At 47.7% G+C, this 19,123-nt stretch overlaps 1 protein-coding gene across 1 annotated transcript in view; it reads left to right on the plus strand.

Annotated features, from left to right (window-relative positions):
* ZnT86D (solute carrier family 30 member 7) overlaps positions 1–16,603 on the plus strand; it is a 117,703-nt gene extending 101,100 nt beyond the window's left edge. The window contains exons 9-11 of the mRNA XM_050167862.3: positions 531–621; positions 11,710–11,859; positions 14,649–16,603. Of these exons, the coding sequence (XP_050023819.2) occupies positions 531–621; positions 11,710–11,859; positions 14,649–14,696 (289 nt within the window). The 3' untranslated portion in view covers positions 14,697–16,603. The remainder of the gene's footprint in view (positions 1–530; positions 622–11,709; positions 11,860–14,648) is intronic.
* Positions 16,604–19,123: the final 2,520 nt, after the last annotated feature.

Consider the following 19,123-nt stretch of genomic DNA (forward strand, 5'->3'; position numbering starts at 1 on the left):
AGTTTTCGCAGCATGCCTGCCCTGTGTTTCTATGTCACTTGCAGCTAAGCGCGCCCATCTCTGTTTCTGTCTCCTCGAAATGGACATGGCTATGTTATTGCTGCAGACGTGCCAATATTAACGATATTATTCATTACTGATATGGAAGAAAGTGTTTCAATGCACATAATGTACTCATCAGAAGAAAAAAAATCCACTGGCCATCATTTTTGTTTTGGTGTCCCGCACTGTTACAGCGGCAGCCACCTGTTTGTTGACTTGTCATCCTGCAGCAAATGCAGGATGGAAAAAAAAAATTGGTTTCTTTTCGCGGAAAATTTAACTTGCGTTGTGATCGCACTGCCGAATTTGCGTCAATTTTTTTGACAAACAAGTGCGATCATTATGCAAGTAAATACAGTAAGTCTTTCCTTGGCATGAAACGAGTTCTGTGAGGTTTCTGGAATGGTATTTTGTGGCCCACATTGACTTCATTTTGTGTATTTTTAATGTGAAATCTACAAGATCTTTATCAAATGCGTCTTCCACAGTGTGCTGCCTCTTATACGGGACTCCATCTATGTGCTGATGCAACGGACACCTAAGGAGCTGGACACAGTGCTGCCAACTTGCTACCAGAGGGTGGGTACCACACTTGGCAGTGTCGGGCTGAATCCATATTGCTGAAGTAGTATGGCATACTGCATGGCCGGTATGCGTACTAGCACTGCCAACTGCTTGTCTGCCATTAGGTAGTGTGATGCATCACTTGCTGCTATTGCGTGCCATGGGTAGCTTCACTGGCCAAAATCAAGTTTGTTGTAGTTATGTATGCTGTAACTGGAACAGGGTAGCTGGCACTAGTGATACCGGCACTTCGAAACAAAGGTAATGGGGTGTATGCCATCACATGTATTGTACTCTGTAATATACATACAGATACAATGCAGGGTATGCATTGTACCCTATGTTGAATACTAATACATACAAGTATCACCTATGTACGTATGTATATATGCAATATACATACAAGGCACACGTACCCTGTACAATACTTGGAATTGTACCCTGTATATTCGGCAGTCGATCCCAGATATATCAAACCTGGACACATCAAATTATTGTCTAAATCGAACAGTTGTAACTCCCCTTAAAGATCCCATGCCAAAGGTGTAGCACAGTACGAATTGTATATCGAACTCCTGCTCACCGCCGCATTTGATGTATCGAATGCTGCGCCCCTGTAAATGCGCTTCTCCTAACGAGCCACAATGACTTCTCGTGTCATTAGAAATATTCATGGTGGTGAAACAGCACTGTTTTGGCATATACTGTCAAACGAGGCATTGAAACTGAAAGAATGCCGTGGACGGAAAATGATCGAGGTGCGGATCTCAAAATATAGATGTCTCGTGGAGAAAGGGCCTTGTTTGCATATTAAAATGCAAGCATAATTAGCCTAGTAAGCTTTGTCGCAACACAGCCGTGTAATGCAGTGAAGCACACTGATAGTAAAAATTAATTGACATGCAATGAAGCATACTACTTGTGGCTGTTTGTTATTGGCAAGAGCAAATGCCACTCTGCTTCAAGAATGTAAGAGGCCTCCCGGTCCGATAAGCACGTTCCACAAGAAATTGTGCATGGCACTCACTCTTCATACTGAGTGGCTCCGGGCATTGGATGCTCCAGTGGAGGAGTGACGTGACCAGCACACCAGCTGCACATTCCATACTGACTAACTTTAATAGACGTACCACAAATATATACAAGAACAGGGACACAGCGTTGCCCACCTAAACAATGAAACCGAAACCATGTAAAATATGTACAGGATGCAAATTTTTCACCTCCCCCCCTTTTTTGTGAATGTGTTTGTACATTAGTAGGTAAATTGTGCTTCGTTTATACATGACAACAAAAAGAACATAAAGAAATACACACCGAAATACGTGTACACATCAAGAAATATAACACCAGAGTATGCAGAAAAGAAAAAGATCTGTACACATTCACAGCTCATCCCTATATCTGGCCGGTGGCCGTCGGCCTCAGTGAAGCTGATTACAATGGCAAGGGGGGGGGGGGCACGACACAAGTGGTTCCCTTTCTGTGTTGCCCATGGGAGAGCGTGGCACAGTTTCTGATGCAGAAACCCGTTCTGTGGCTGACCTCGTTGGCAAAGTTGGATTGAATCCTGCCCTATGCACAGGTTGCGCTGTGGGAATACTTGCCTCAGCAGGTGTTGGCTGCCAGCTTGCAGCGAGGAGTGGTGCATCAAAAGGATCGTCATGATTTGGTGGGTCATGCCATGTGGCATCTTGCTGAAGGCACTTGTGACCCATGCAGCTAGCAGGCACCTTACATAGCTTTGCTGCGTTCCATGTTCTGCCATCATCGAGGACGAAGGATGCTGGACCACGTTGCCCGATGACTTCCCTAGGCTTTGAGAAGGAAATGTCACCCTTGAATGAAACCGATGGTTTCTTCACCTGCACCATATCTCCTGCTGCCACCATTGTCGGCTTTGCAGCTCACCTCCTGTCGGTGTAGGCTTTGCTGTAGTGTTGCCTGCACTTGACATGCTTCCGTAACCTGGCCAGTTCCTGGTTGGGTGTCTTTGTGAATGACTCAGGCGATAAGCCAAGGATGTCGAGTTTTGCTTTTGGCAGCCTGCCATGAAGCAGTACCTCTGGTCCTACTCCTGTTGTGGAGTGTGGTGTGCACAGGTAGGCAGGCAAGATAGTCCCGTATAACAGTTCACAGGGAACGCTGTTCCACATGTGCTATCTGAAAGTATGTCTTGAACGTGCGGTTAAACCGTTCGATCTGTCCATGTGCCTGTGGGTAATAAGCAGATGAATGTGACAAATCGATCGCCTCGTTCTTGTAGAAAATCAACAAATTCTTTGAGGTGAACTGGGGTTCATTATCGCACACTATCTCCGCTGGATATCCTTCCCTTGCAAATATATTAAGCAGGAACTCGTTCACAGTTCTTGTAGAAACTTCCCTGCAGAACTGCACCTCTTGCCGCTTTGAGAAGTAGTCCACGAGCGTCGGGACAAACCTGCAATCTGGAGGCACCCTGTCCAGGGGACCAACAATATCCATTGCAAGTTCCTGCCACAGTCTCTCTGGTATCTCAACAGGTTGCAGAGCGGTGGGTAACATCTTTGCCAATTTGTCTGCTTCCTGACAAATGCTACACTTGTGGACTGCTTCCTCCACGTGACGGACCATGCGAAGCCACCAAGACTTCTCCCGAAGCCTGGAGTTCGTGCGCCCGATGCCCTGGTGTGTTTCATGCACTGTTTCAACAAGCTGAGCCTCTAGGGATAAAGGAACTACAAGCCTCTCCACACACGAAAATTCACCCATCACTAACAACTCCCCTCGAACTCTGAAATATGGTTGAAGACCTTCAGGCAAGCTCTTATGTGAGGGCCAAGACACGTTTTCGTATGCCTTCACCTTTCGAAGAGTGGCATCAGCGAGAACCGCTTGTTCAAACTGCTCTTTCGTCACGCAAGTTGGTTGGACCATGCAAACAATTTCTTCCTAAAAATAAACTCAGTATCTGCATTATAGATGGGCAACCATGAAAGAGCATCGGCTACTTTGTTTGATGAACCCTTCTGGTACTCCACAGTAAAATTACCTAAACGTGCCATCGTGTGATGTGGCCATTGGCCTGAGCCCCACAAGGGCAGAAGTGAAACGAGTGCCTGATGATCTGTTCCGAGAATGAAGGTCGTTCCCCAAAGGTATGCATGCCAGTGTTTGCATGCCCAAATGCATGCGAATGCTCCCCTTGCCTACCACATACTTTCTTTCGGCTTGGATAGTATGCGTGATGTGAAAGCGACGGTACGTAGCGTATGACCAGCGTGCTGCAGGAGGACTGCTCTGAGTCCACATTCAGATGCATCCGTGGAAATGATAATTGGAAGCACAAGATCAAACATGTGCAAGTCAAGATTTGAGGATAATAAGGACTTTACCGGACAGAAACAATTATGCATCTCAGGAGGCCAGGTGAACACTTGGTCTTGGAGACCCTTCGTTGGCTGTACCATCTCGGCTAAGGGTGGCACAAAGTTATTGGCATAGTATCCTACTAGACGTTCAAAGGAACAGAGTTCAGCAGCATTGTTTGGAACTGGGGTTTCCACTTCTGCGTCTACTTTCCCTGATAGTGGCAAAATACTGCAAGGTATGCCACTTCTCGTGCCACCTTGTGGCCCAAGAATTCAAGCTCCTGAACCCCAAACACGCATTTACTGTTCAACTTGAGACCTGGGTCTTTGATAAGCTGTAATACTGTCTCCACGTTCTTTAGGTGCTCCTCAGATGATTTACCAAAAAGAATGATGTCAATGTAGAAGAGGACACCAGCACAATTGCCAAGAATTAGAGACATCATACCCTGGAAAGCTGCAGCTGCTGATGCTAATCTAATTATGTCCCTACTGTCAGGATCCAGCATAACTTAGTGATAACAGATGCCAAGCCAAGTTTCGAAAAGTGTATCGCCCCCACCAAAGCGTGAAGAAGCTCATCTGTGTGTGGCAGTGGAAAGTTGTCTGGAACAATCGCCTTGTTAGGTTCACGTAGATCTACACAAAGCTTAATACTTCCATCTTTCTTCTGAATTATGACAACAAGGGACACCCATTCTGATGCATTGATACGTTCACTGATGTCTAAGCTTTCCAAGTGCTGCAGCTCAGAAGACACGCGTGGTCGTAACATCGAAGGAAGGTGGTGCAGTTTTAATGCTCCTGGCTAGATACTCTCACGTGTCTTAATTCTGTGAACTAAACCTTTTGCAAGACCCAGCTCATTTATGAAGGGCGAGCTAAACTGCTGCTGAACTGCTGGTGGCAGCTGCGTGGGCAGCTCGACCGGACATGCCAGAGCTATTTCGACAGTCTGTACCATGCCGTAGTCAGGACCCCTCAATGCGCAGCTTCGGTGCCTTAATACCATCCAAGCCAATGAGAGAAGTGCCCTGTTCAATGACATATAACAAAAGCGATGCGCTGCAATTTTTGGAGACCTCAGAAAAGATGCAACCTCAAACTAAAATTGGTCTCTTGGAATAATACTCTTCTTCGTCCTTGTTATTAGTGCACGCTGTAAGTAATAATAATGTAAATGTACCGACTCGCCCAGCTAGCTGCCGTACTACAATACAGAAGTGTCACTCGAGGAACGGGAAGGAGCGTCATACCAGGGAAATGCTGGTCAAACACCTTCCCAGACAGAATCGAAATGGAAGAGCCAGAATTGACTAACAATTGCAAAGTGACCTTCCTTACTTGAAAGTTAATGTGAATTCCAGATGTAGAGGCCATTGAACCACAAGAACCTGGACGGTTTTCTCCTTCGATGAGCTATCAACTTAAGCTTCGTGGACAGATGCTTGTGACCATCTCTGGTACAAACATTTTGAAAATGCCCGATGCGGCCACAAAAGAAAATTTTTTTCCTTTTTACGGGGCAGCATGGCCATGAAGCATGATGCCAGTTAGAGCCACATCTGAAGCAGTGGGAAGAATTCGTTTGTTGCTGCAAATTCGAGGGACAGCCCTCTCAAGGTGGGGACGGTTCCTATGCATAGCTGCCTTGTTCGGCTTATCATGCTGACCGAAAGTGCAAGCACATGGCTGTGAATGCGGTGATGGTTCCGATGAACAGCCTTGTGTGCAAGTATATGCAGATGCTGGTTGCACACAAATGGAAAATTGCTTCATTTCCCCGGCTACATGCTCGATTTGACTCCCGAGATCTGCCTTGTTGAACGAAAGGGAAGACCCTTCCAACAGAAGATATTTCCGAATATGATGCGAGGACACACCGGCAACAGACTGGTCCCATAGTGATTCTTCTTGCGATATAAATAAGCACATAGTTGCGAGCTCTGGAAGTACAGTCACATATTCTTGAACAGACTCGCCTAGGGACTGAAATCGGCAGTGAAAATGGTGACATTCAACGACCAGGTTGCAGGCAGTATTGAAATACTTGGACAGTGTCACTACCGCAGAGTCGTACACATCCGGCGTAGCTGCGGTCCTTTTCTCCTCCTTGTCTTCTCTGCTGCCTGCAAAACAGACAGGGTGTTGAAAATATGTTGACCTTCGTGTCCCAAGGTATCCAGTAGAAGAGCCTTGCGTCGCTCTGGGGAAAACTCAGAAGCACCAGATGCCAGCAGGTAGGCCTCGAACATGTCGTGTCATCACGATCACGGCTGCCTGGGGCAACTTGGTGTCAGATGGAACGGATCCGGTGGAGCGGTGCCGGCGAAAGACATCAGGTAAGTGTGGCTGGTGATGTCTGAGAAATTACATACGAACTGGAGGTTCTACATCCTTGTCGCCATTGTAGTGGAGGAGTGACGTGACCAGCACACTGGCTGCATGTTGAATACTTACCAACTTTAATCGACGTTCCACCAATACGTACAAGCACAGGGACACAGTGTTGCCGACCTAAACACTGATACTGAAACCAAGTAAAATATGTACAGGATACAACAGATGCCAAACTGGAGATGCTTGTGCCACCATGTTTGTCTTATAGAGTTTCCACAAACAGCATTTTAGGGTTCCGGAAATGGCCAAAATGAGTGTCCCCGACCCCGACTTGCACAGATCCTTACATTAAATTTTGGATTTAATTCATCAAATCCACCGCACGCCACATCCGCACTTCTTAGAAACACCATCGTGGCACCAGCACGGAAGATTCACGGGCCCACAGTCCACACTGAACGCACTTCATTCCTGCTTGCAGGGTTGCAAGCAGGAAAAGGCGAAACGAAAAGGAGGAGAAGGGTGGGGAGAGTTTTCGTCACTATAGCAACGTCCAATCAGGGTGCGCGCTGCGCGAAGTGTGGGGTAGAAGCGATAGCGCACTCCTATTTTTTTTTTTTTTCAGTCTTTGTTGCATTTGGTGTGTGCACGTCGTGATCTCGTCGTGTCGTAGTTGTCCTCTGTGCACGTGTGTTGTCTGGCTTTTGTCACCATGGCGTTAGCGGCGTCTTCAAGTGGTGAGAGAAAGAGGCAGGCCTTATCGCTGGAGACGAAGGAATGCGTTATAAGGGCCGCGCTCTTCAGATGGTTCCGTGAAGTTAGGGCTCAGAGCATACCAGTGAGTAGCCCCATGCTCCAACTAAAAGCCAAGTCCCTTGGTGCTCTCTTAGGCCACGATGACTTCAGCCAACTTAATGGCTGGATCCAGCGATTCAAGGATCGGCAGCTGCAAAGTGGTGCGCGGTGAAATCGGTGATGTCAACGACGAGTCCATCGAAGTCTGGCTTAGCTTAAATGTGGAAACCATGCTGTCCACGTATACGGACAGACACATATACAATGTAGAGGCTCTTGATGCCGATGAGCCGAGGGACAATAGACAGTTTTAGAATAGCGTTTGTCGCCTTATGTACGTTAAACGTAAGCACCTTTGCGGGACATTACGTGCGTATCCCTTCAAGTCTTTTAGTTTTCCTTACGGAAACACAAACATAAAGAAAACGTTATAAAATGGCTCCGTCTGGTGCCTTGTGCCAAACGTATCCAAGCCAAGGCAAAACATTAGCAGCCATCCTGCTGTTGCTATGTGGAGGCGTCTCATTAGGCGTGCGGGCGCCAAAAACACCGAAATATCTCAGAAAATGGACGTGCTATGCGCTCATAATTAACCTTTCAGGTGAGCTTAGAGAAAGCGAAACCTCATTTCAACAGTTACTGGCGATCAACGCGAGTGAGAGCGTAGCCATCAAACGAATTCATGCTGAAGCAGGAACCATGGGTGCCGCCATGTTCGACAACGCTATTTCTTAGCGTCCGTAAACATTACGGACATTACACTCGCCAAATAATGTACGTTATCATAGCACACATAAACCGCAGAAACCCAATAATGCTCCGAGCATGTGCAACGAAGATGGCGCTATTTCTTTATATGCGTAATGCTTTTATGTTCGGTTGCAAACGCTAAACTAAAGCTGTCTAATGTTGCGGATGAGATGGTGAACACCAACGACGTGTGGTCCAGCCTCGTTGAAAGCAAGTTTGTTTCCGCCAGAGATGCCTTCCAAGAATATGTCGATGCCGGTAAATCGGAGCTTCCTGTCTGCGTGGAATCAAGCACGGATGATGCGATCGTCGCAGCAGTGCGCGGAGCTTGCAACGAGGACGAGTCGAATGACGACGTTGACCCGACGCCAGACCCAGATGTCCCGTGCAAAGACGCTTTAGAATACCTCAGCAAAGTGAAGATGTACTGTGCGAAGAACAATTTGAGTGAGAAAGCGCTTCAGTGCTTAAGCCCTGCAGAGGACGAAATTGCTTGAAGTGCTGTTAAAAAAATCTCCAGACGAAAATAACAGCATTCTTCCACTGATGCCGCAGTTGTCTGGAGAACTTGGTTTCTGTGCTGCATTGCAATTGTGTTGCATGTGTGTGTGAGTGAAATATGTAATAAATTGTGTTTGAAAGGTGGGTGGTACCATAATAACGGGGTACCACTTATAGTGCGGATTTTTACAACTCCTGCGACTTACGTTATAAGCAATCTACACTGTGCATAAGTTCTTGCTTTTCACCACCTCAGTATACTATCCTAAACGTGCAAGTTATCGGGTAAGTTCAGATAGGCATATTTTATATTTCGAATTACAGTAAACCCTCATTATAACGAAGTGAACGGGATGGCAAAAACATTCTATATAAGTGGTAATTCGATAAAAGCGACTACTCCATGAAAGCTAAAAAAGCAGAGCTGAAATAGCACAACTCTGCTTATATCTAATACAGGTTTTGTGTGGCGCATTTTTGATCACGATAGAGCCAGATCAGGATCGAATTTCTGTAGCGATTGGCCCCTTTGAGCAAGCTGCAGAAGGGAGCCAATAGGGTCTTGGTTCGGGTGACTTATATTATCGTGCTTATTGCAAACTGGTAGCTACGACAAGAACAACTAATAAGCAGGGACAAACGGGATGTTTGAACACTACCTGATAAAGCAGTGTCATGGAGTTCGAAGCATTAACAAGACGCAAGGTCATGCTATCGAACCTACCATATTGAACAGAGTTAGTAGTTCTCATTATTGTTTATACTGAACCACTCCCGTGGAAGTTTCATGCGAAAAATTTGGAATAGGTCACCCACTGCCCTGGTTCAGTGGTTATGGCATCCCTGCTGCTAAGCACTGTGGTGGTCTCGTACATGCCCTTTGGACAAAGGAATGACAACACAGTAGTGCAAACAATCACACTGGACACTTATTGCACCTTTCATGCACTAATGCATGTTAGCCAAATTATTATCCTCAGAACATGCTGATGCATGCAACAAAGCGAGGAAGTCCGACTCACCGCAACTGGATAGCGAACAAATATGTTAATCCGCATGCTAGACATCAACGCCAAATTGTTTGCTTGTACGGTCACGCGAACGATGGCGTATTCGAACGATCGTGTTCGTCCATTCCAGTGTCCTAGATGCTCCCAAGCCTTTTCCGGGACAGTCCGGCAAAGCGAGTCGGCGCACACACGGGAGGTCCGCGTCACTGGCCGACCCCTAGCCAAAGACAAAGAGCGTACTCTCTATTGTGCCCAACTAACCCTGCCATTAGGTGGCGTTAGCAGTGCAACACTCCTGCAATCTCTTGTAACATGCTGCAGCCATGCCGGCACAGAGAGCAATTCTGCATGCACATTGCCCACGTGGCACGATGTTTAACTTGGCTAGCAAAGGATCAGACGGCTACTGACATGCTAAGTTCATGTAAACAAAGTTCGATTTCTTGAGTCGAACGAGTAATTTCAATTCGTGTGAGGCTAACTAGAATGAGGGAAGCAAAGTGTGACACCTCAATGCCACAGTCCACAAGGTTTTGTCCCTCCACATGCGACAGGCAGCTTCGTAAAGTCTTAAGCTTAATGCGTCACTACCTTGACAACAACCGGCATCCAAAAGCAACATCCTAAATGGGCGCGAAACAGGCAGCCGCAAGAAGACATCAGCTATGTGAGGTGGTCCCACCCTGCTTGTTGCAGAAAGCATCCGAGTTGATGGTGCCCACCGTCCGAGATGGCGTCGGAACGCCCAGTGCCAGGCCGAAATACCAGACAGCCCGTAGCGGCACCCATGGCCAGCGGCCACCCGGCTCCCAGAGCCGCAACTTCCAGAGTCGAAGAGATAGAACAAGCTATTTACATAAGAAACCCACAAGGCTTCCATCCTCACTCACTTCGGGCTTTCCAATGCTCCGCGGGCACTAGGCCTCGCTCTCCCAGGATGCAGACCACGTGGCTCTCGTACTGATGAATGTTCTTCAAAAACACTTCTTTACCATGGCTTAGCATGTTGAGAAGTTGAACCATGCTACTGCACCTATCACCTCGCTCAAGAAAGCAAGCATAACAAAGATTGTCTCGAATCAAGCAAAACTGTTCGAACTATCGTCGGATGTTCCAAGAGGTTGGGCAGCCGGATGTGGGGGGTCTCACATATGCCCTTAGGACAACAGAACAACAACACAGTAGTGCAAGCAATCGCAAGGATGTTTATTGCACCTTTCATGCACTAATGCCTGCTAGCTGAATTACTATCCTCAGAACATGCCGATGGGCATGCGACAAATCAAGGAAATCCGACTCACTGCAACCGAATAACGAGCAAATATGTTCGTCCACATGCTAGACGTCAATGCCTAATTGTTCGTGTGTACGGTCACGCGAATGGTGCCACGTTCGAATGATCGTGTTTGTCCATTCCGGTGTCCTAGCTGTTCCCAAACCCTTCCTGCGACAGTCCCGCGAATCGGATCAGCACGTGCGCGGAAGTTCCACGCCGCTCACCGACCCCAAGCCAAGGACGAAGAGCCTACTCCCTGCCACGCCCAACTAACCCTGCCATTAGTTGGCGTTAGCAGCACAACACTCGCGCTGTATCTTGTAACATACCGTAACCACACCGACCGCCACCAGCACTTAGCTACGGGGACAAGCCGGATTACAAAAGACGCGAGAGCCATGAGGGGAAAACAACATCAATGGACGTATGAGAGTTGAGCATCCCCACAGCGCAAGGTTGTGGGTTTGATTCTCAGCCACAGACGTTTTGTTCTTTGGGGGCATGCAATAAAATGCTTGCATATCATGTCTTTGGTCCACACTGAAGAACCCCATGTGGTCAAATTTAAATTCCAAATGCTAGTGTGGAATATCTGAGCCTTGAACAAGACGAGTGTTATAGGTGCTATGCTTTAGCTTTGAAATATTTTATATTTTTATATTCTATAGCGCTGCTCTCATTCAAGAGTGTGGCATTTGGACAATGCATGCTTACAAGGCAAATAGTTCAAACAATTATTAGAAGAAAAGAAAGAAAGGCAATCATATTTAGTTATACAATGTGAAAGAAACAAAAACGGTTGACAAATGAAATTAGGAAGGAATAACAAAAAATATATTAAAAAATGTAGTGCCTATAATGTTATTCCTTATGAGGCCTGTATGATACTGCTTTCACCATGATCATGCAGGAGCAGTTTGCAAGGGTTACTAAACTTATTTCATGAAAAAATCATGGCAGTGTGATTGCCTTGGGGCCAACAGCATGAAGAGCCTGTTTTCTGTTTTAATGTGTAATTTATGTATTATGCACCAGCTGCTCTTTCCTATCCGTGACTGACTCGGTGTGTGCGATGCAGGTGATGCAACTGGAAGGTGTGTACAGCGTGCAGGAGCCCCACTTCTGGACATTGTGCAGTGACGTCTATATTGGCACGCTCAAGCTGGAAGTTGCCAAGGGCGCTGACGTCAGCTACCTGCTCAGCTGTACGCACAGCATATTCACGCAGGTGTGTACAGTGCCTGCTCCCCTTTCTACATGCCCGTGTGTCTGCACGAGCTGTACATGCTGCCGCAGTGTGTTGAAAAATTTATTATTATTTATTACTTGTCAGATAAATAGTATTGGCACATATTTTTTTTTCTTTATCTGAAACTCCCAACAGAGTTGTATTTATACTGGCCAGGAAAATGTTGACATAATTTTTTTTTAAATTTCGTTCACAGTGTAAAAACTATTTCCGTAATAATCAGAGGGATCACCAATAATGCGCAGTTTGCAGATGGTGGCCTGGCAGCTGCCTGACTGGCGGCTGCCAGTTGCATGTTGCTGCCCCCTCAGGCGTACATGTTCTTCAATATCGGGCCTTACTTGTCTGATGGCACAACACTTTCTGGCCTTTATCCTGTCTACAGCAGGCGCAAAGAACATCCAACTAGACAGAGCACTGTCTGTTGCATAAGTCAAGGCAACACTGGCAATAAAGTCCTTGACACAAAAAAAAGAGTGCAATATTGCGCACCTTGTGTTTTCATATAGAAGTACGATTTTCTCTCATTTGGAAAAAAAAACACATTTATTTCCAATACACTACAGTTGCGATGAATAAAAACACAAATGGTAGCAGCATACCTTGCCACCAAGATTTTCACTGTGCCGGTACGAGTCGCTTGGGGCAATAGAAATCACTCATCATCGCTATCAGACAACTCCTTATCGCTATCAACAGACCAAAGCATTTTATAATCGGTGCCGTCCATGGCATTTGAAATCCCGCACTTTTTAAAGGCCTTGTTAACCATGGCAGACGGGATCGTGCAACATGCATCTTTCACCCATCCAGCAAAGTCCTGCAGCGAGGCGCACTTCATTTTATTGGCAGGCGTGAATTCGTGGCAGCCACTGACAAGCCATTCAGTATAGAGCGCCCGAATTCTATCTTTCACTGGCTTGGTCAAACATCGAGTGGCTGTAGCTGAGACGTCATGCCACCGGGTATCACGACAAGGACGGTGTGGCATGCAGCCAGCTTGTCCTTGATGCGCTGGTCAAGGTGGCACGTGAATGAGTCGAACACAAGCATCCCACGCAGACCCAAACTGCCGCCAGGTCTCTTCCACGAAACGTTATCAATCCAGTCAGTGACAAAGTCCGTGGTCATCATGAGACGTTCATTTGCAGGATCGCCAGCCGTTTGTGCGCAGGCGCGAGTAAGAGCGGGCGTGAGAGAGAAAATCTGGAGGCTTTTGCTCCTCGAATATATGACTCTGCCTAGGCACTACGAAGGGGGTCCCTTAGTGCGTTTTATAGGCGTTTGTCCCTAGGCGTGCCGGCATTGCGGAGTGGGGTCAAGTTTGTTTACGCTCCGCCGCTGGCTACCCGGGCGGTGAGGCAGCGGGTACGGACGCCCCATTTGGTGATCACTGTGTGTGAAGGGGCAAGGTTCTGACTGGTGTTGTGTTAGTCACAGGTCACTTTTTTCGTCGCGACGATAGATTGGATTTTTCTCACGCAATGCTCCAGGAGGGGACATGTAACCGGCAAACGGAGGCCTCAGGGGAGCACCTCAGGTTATAATAAAGCAGGCGGCACAGGATCTCCAGGGCACTCATGGGGAAACGGGCGGATCAAAGCTGGAATCAGGACGGCCGGTGGGTTGGGGCCTCGGTGAGTCCCAACCCATGAGCCAGTTCAGATTCTAGTTTGGTGTCCCTATTGCCGCTTTGGTGACCTAGAGGCACCGCCAGTAATGCAAAATATGACACGTTGTTACAATTAGTAAAAAAACACGATTGAATAAATATAATTACGTCCAGCCGCCAACTTGTAACGTTAAGTTCAGCACTACCACGCGCCGCGACTTCTGCAACACCAGTCAGAACTTTGCCTCTGAAGGTATACGTCGGACATACTTTCTCGCACCTGCAGCGCTGAGTCAGTCATAGTCGCCGGCAGCCTTTCAGCCACTTGCATTAAACCGTGGTTGCTACAGCACTCTGCCTTCTAGAGTTTTCAATACATGTGGCCTGGGCTCTACTACGGTCGCTACTGCTCCCACAGAAACATCTGTGATGTTATTTACAAGGTACATCGGCGTAAGGTGCGAGAAAGCTATGATCCGCCACAACTGACTTAGCACAAGCGCCACAGGTGCAAGACACTCCGTCCAACACAGCGGTCGCCAGATCAGGCGTCAGTGCCCGCTCGTTCACCTATTTTACTGCGCGAGCACCCAGTGTCAGAGCATAAACAAACTCAATCCCACTCCGCAATGCCAGCACGCCTAGGGACAAACGCCTACAACACGCGCTAAGAAACCCCCTCCGTAGTGTCCAGGCAGAGTCATATATTCGAGGAGAAAAAGCCTCCAGATTTTATCTCTCGCACCCAATCTTACTCGCGCCTGTGCATAAATGGCTGGCTAGCCCTCAAATTAACATCTCGTGGCTAGACGAGCCAGACGAGCGTACGAGGCGGTCATTTTTAGAATGCCGATGGTGATATGGTAACGCGGATTTAGGGTCGTACTCGATTCTAGTGCTCATGCAATTTTCGGACCCATTAGCAGAAAAAATGTGCACGTTAGATTCGAGTAAATGCGGTATATTTTGAATCTGCAAAAAGAAAGAAAAGATTGCTATCCAGATGAGCAATTTAAAAAATTTTCATTTCCTGAATACTTTTTTTTTTAATTTTTTGCCAGCTATTAAAGGGTGTTGCTGATGTGTGCTTGTGCAGTAAGCAGACATGTTATTCTTTCTTCTTTTCTTTTTTTCAACGTTTTGTTTGTTTTTTCAGGCTGGTGTCAAACAGTTGTACGTGCAGATCGACTATGCACCGATGTGATTGGGAAATGCTACGATGACCAGTGAAACCCGTCTTCCTTGTACATTGACCACCAAATGCTTTGGCACTTGGAATGGCTGCGGCATCATGGCTGGAATTTACGGCCCCGTGGCAAGAGAAGCTTGCCGACTGGCTTCTCGTTACAAACATTCGATACATGCATGACAAGTGGTTGTGATACGGAATATCCCTGTGCAGTTTACACATGGCAGTTTCTTGGCAAACAGTGAAGGTAGTTCTGAGGCTGTGCTTGCTCCTTTACCCCTTTTATATCTGGTTCTTTAAATCAAGTTCACATACACTTTTGCTGGGTTTGACAGTGTCCATGGTACGAAATCTGTCTGCTTTTAACTTGACTGTAGCATCAACTGCGCGTTTTCTTTTCAGACACAAGTTACAGTAGTTGTCATCATGGCAGAAACGTTTGACAACGAGGAAGCTCTCTGAAAGCTTGCCCATTTCGATTATCAACGTTTAATGTATGAAAACACATAGCAATGTGCCTGGCTGTTGGCTTCATCTTGCAGAATTTTACCAGACCTGGAGAAGCAAATTCATATAGCATATAATCTCATTCTCTGACACCACTAGTAAGCTCAATACACAGCCCTCCCTTGCTGCTTGCCAAGCAGCGACCGACAAGCAGTATACATGCATGCCTCGTTTGTAGACAGACGTGCTCCATCCAGTAGCGCTAAGCATAGGGAAAGAGAGTTCCTATTGCTTCCGGTGATTCCATGTGCTTATTAATGACTGTGGTACTCGCGTCAGCTTGCAAGCGGGGCACACGTCACCATAGCCTTGTGGAGAATGCACTGTTCCTCATGTCGCACCACTTGGTTACACACTCAAAGGACGGACACTTGCAAGTACTGTTGTTGTACATGTGGGAGGTGGTGAAGGGATTCAATGCATTATATCATAGACTTCTCGGCCATCAACTGCATCGTTGTCATTGCGATCGTTGTGTACATTTTGTTGTTGTTGCACATTTGTTTCTGTAAACTTCTTATTGCGAATGTACAGCTCTTGTCTGTGTACATGTGTGCGCTTTCAAGAAGAGAAGCCCGTGCTGACCAAGTGTGGCCACTAATTGTTACAGCCTCATGCCTTGCTCCCTTATTCCACCCATTGATGATGACTGGAAAGTGTAAAAGAAAAGAGAATGAAACATTGACTAGTACCTAAGCATGGTGGTGTGTGCCTTCATGTTTCTTTAGAGGCCATGTATGTGGGAAGTACCTACCTTATTTTCGCCTGTATAATCTACACTAAACATTTTTAAATATTAACAGCAGTGTCGGGATGTGGGCAGTGTGCAAATTGACCTTAGCGTGTGGCTCCTCGGCAGCGTAAATTTCCAAGGTTCTGTAATTTGGATGGAGTGCAAGTTATATACAGAGGTGGGTTATACATGGAATAATGCGGCATATGGAAGCTACAAACCAATTTGCATTGTAGCAACAATAACTGCATGTGTGAAAGCTCAAACAGCGCTGCCAGGCAGCTCACATGTTGAAGGATGTGCTCTGTGCTAATTTCTAGGTTACAGTGCAAGAACTTTTAATGGCTTTGAACAGATATCAGATGCTCTTTAATATTGTCTCTACCTGTATGCAATGCAGTGACTGTGGTGAATATGGTTAACTTCTACCCACCCATCAGCGTCTGAGGGTCGTGTATCCTCACAGAACTTTATTTACGAGATTAAAATATTTTCTAGTAACCATTGTCAACAGGCCATGTACACTAACTGACAAACAAGATGTACTATGAACTGACCTTAAAATATTTTGCTGCCAATTTCTGCCATATTGGCTCATAGCCAGGTACTTATATGCACATTTTTGTTTTGTTCTAGCAATAATTACAATTCTATTTCAACATTAAAGGCACATTCATTTACATTTCTTTTGGTACGAAAAGAAAATATTATAGAAGCTTATTGCTGTCTCTGCTTGCAAACAAAAGCCACATGGCGTCGAACTTGGATGTATTCTCATCTGAAACATGAAAAGCATGGGTATTGGTGATGGTTCTAGCTCCTTTTATAGAAGCAAACAGCTTTTCTTGTGATAGCAATTATATGGACACTCCAGGTGAATTGCCGGCGTCTGCGTGATGTTCCGTATAAAGTTTAAGAGCTGTGAAGAAGAAGACTCGCCTCGCGGCACAGCCGCATCGCCAACGCGCGGCTCGTCTCGGCTCGCGCTGTCGATTGCTGGCGTCCGTTTGGACAGTGCTTCGGGCTGCCTCGCCGTTCCCGGTTGCTGTTCCTTTGCATTAGGAGCCGCCAATAAACCTTTTCTCAATTGGTGGAGGTGCTGGGACTCAAACCCCGTCGCTTGAAACCCTGGAGCTAAGATCAAGAACGCTACCGCCCGCCATGACCGACAGCTCATCCCAAACGGCACCGACGCCACAGTCCGTCACCTGCACCGGCGTTCCACGACAACGGGACCCCAAGATCTTCAGCGGTGCAGACGACGAAGACGTAGAAGGCTGGTTTGCGCCATATGAACGGGTGAGCGCACACAACAAGTGGAATGATCAAGCCAAGTTAACCCACGTCATCTTTTATCTGGCTGGTGTTGCCCAACTGTGGTTTCACAACCACGAAAGTGACGTACCCACATGGTCAGTCTTCAAGACAACCTTTACGGAAGTGTTCGGCCGACCCGCTGTTCGCAAGCTGCGTGCCGAACAACGCTTGCGCGCCCGAGCACAGCAGACGGCAGAAACGTTCACAAGCTACATAGAAGACGTCGTGGACCTTTGTAAACGAGTCAACGCCGCAATGCCCGAAGCTGAGTGAATTCGCCATATACTGAAAGGCATCGATGACGGCGCATTCCAGATGCTCCTAGCCAGGAATCCACGCACTGTGTCTGAAGTTGTCAGCCTATGCCAAAGTTACGATGAGTTAAGGAAGCAACGCGCTTCGACTCGGCGTCCTTTGGGAAGCGACGACTTTGTTGGCGAGCCTTGACAACATGTACGACCCATCCTCATTCTTTCAGCGGGTCAAGGACTTCGTGCGTGAGGAAGTTGCCCGCCAACTTTCTCTAGTCCCCTTCACTCAGGAGCCCACCTCCCGTCTTCCATACACGCTCCCTCATTTCCGAAGAGGTCGCCCAAGTTGTCCCTTCCACACACCATCAGCCGCCTGCAGCCGCGTATCTCAACTCTGCGCTGGCAGTGCAGCCTGTCGCCACGCCTCTCACCTATGCGCAGCCAGTCCTGCCTGTGGCCGCGCCTCTTACGTACGCGGAGGCAGTACGCAGGCCTCCACAGGTGTCTTTCGCGACCCAGTCCCAACCGCTGCCACCGGAAACCCATGCTGCCTCTTGGACCGCACCGCGAGCTAATCCTTGGAGGACACCTGACAATCGACCCATGTTTTATTCTTGCTGCACTCCCGGACACGTCGCCCGATATTGCCGCCGTCGCCCTCAAGCGTTCGGCGACGCCTCTCGGCCCTTCTAGTACAGCAGCCAGCCATTTCGCCAATACGCCGCTCCTTCCCCCCAACCGTACGCTCGTGCTGACATCCCAGAATTTCCTTCGCGTCGCTCGCCATCCCCTCGCCGACGCTCGCTCTCCCCAATGCGTCGGCGACCAGCACCACCTGGCCAGGAAAATTGAACGTCGCAGTTGAAGAGGCAAGAACTGCGCCCCATTCGAACTGTCCGAGTCCTCGCGCCTCTCCTGCTAACGTGGTCGAAATTTCTGTAGAAGGTGTTCCTGCATTCGCTCTTGTGGATACCGGCGCAGCCGTTTCTGTGATAGCCGCCAAACTGTGCCGTTCGCTGCGCTAGGTGACGACGCAGCATTCTGGACTGTCGCTTCGTACGGCAAGCGCGCAGCACGTCACTCCGCACGCAGCCTGTACTGTACGTGTGCTTATCCACGGCATTGTTTACATCGTCGAGTGTATTGTTCTTCCCACCTGCTCGCATGACGTCATCCTCGGATGGGACTTCTTATCCAGTCATAAAGCCGTGATCGACTGCGCACGCGCCGAAGTTGAATTTTCCCCTTGTGACGCACCCTTGGACGAAGATTGCGACCGCCCTTCTAAACTTACCGTGCGCGAGGACACAGATATTCCACGTGGCTCCTTCGCCCTCGTACCCGTCTCTTGCGATGCCATCGCTGACGCAACGGTCCTCTTCACACCGTCCGACGTCTTAATGAGCCGTAAATCTCTCCCACTACCCTTCGCGACGCTTGGCATGGCTGGCGGCTGCAGCAATATATACTTTTACAATCCCCTCTGTGCGCCTATTACGTTGCTCGTTTGTGAATGCCTTGACTTCGTGGAACTCCTCGACTCTTCGTCTTTGGTTGACGTCTCCGGAGACTTTTGATGTCGACTCCGACCAACCGTCTTCGATGTCCGCGCTTGAGGAAACGTCCAGGGATGC

The sequence above is a fragment of the Dermacentor andersoni genome, chromosome 11 (assembly GCF_023375885.2).
Source record: "Dermacentor andersoni chromosome 11, qqDerAnde1_hic_scaffold, whole genome shotgun sequence".
Lineage (NCBI taxonomy): Eukaryota > Metazoa > Arthropoda > Arachnida > Ixodida > Ixodidae > Dermacentor > Dermacentor andersoni.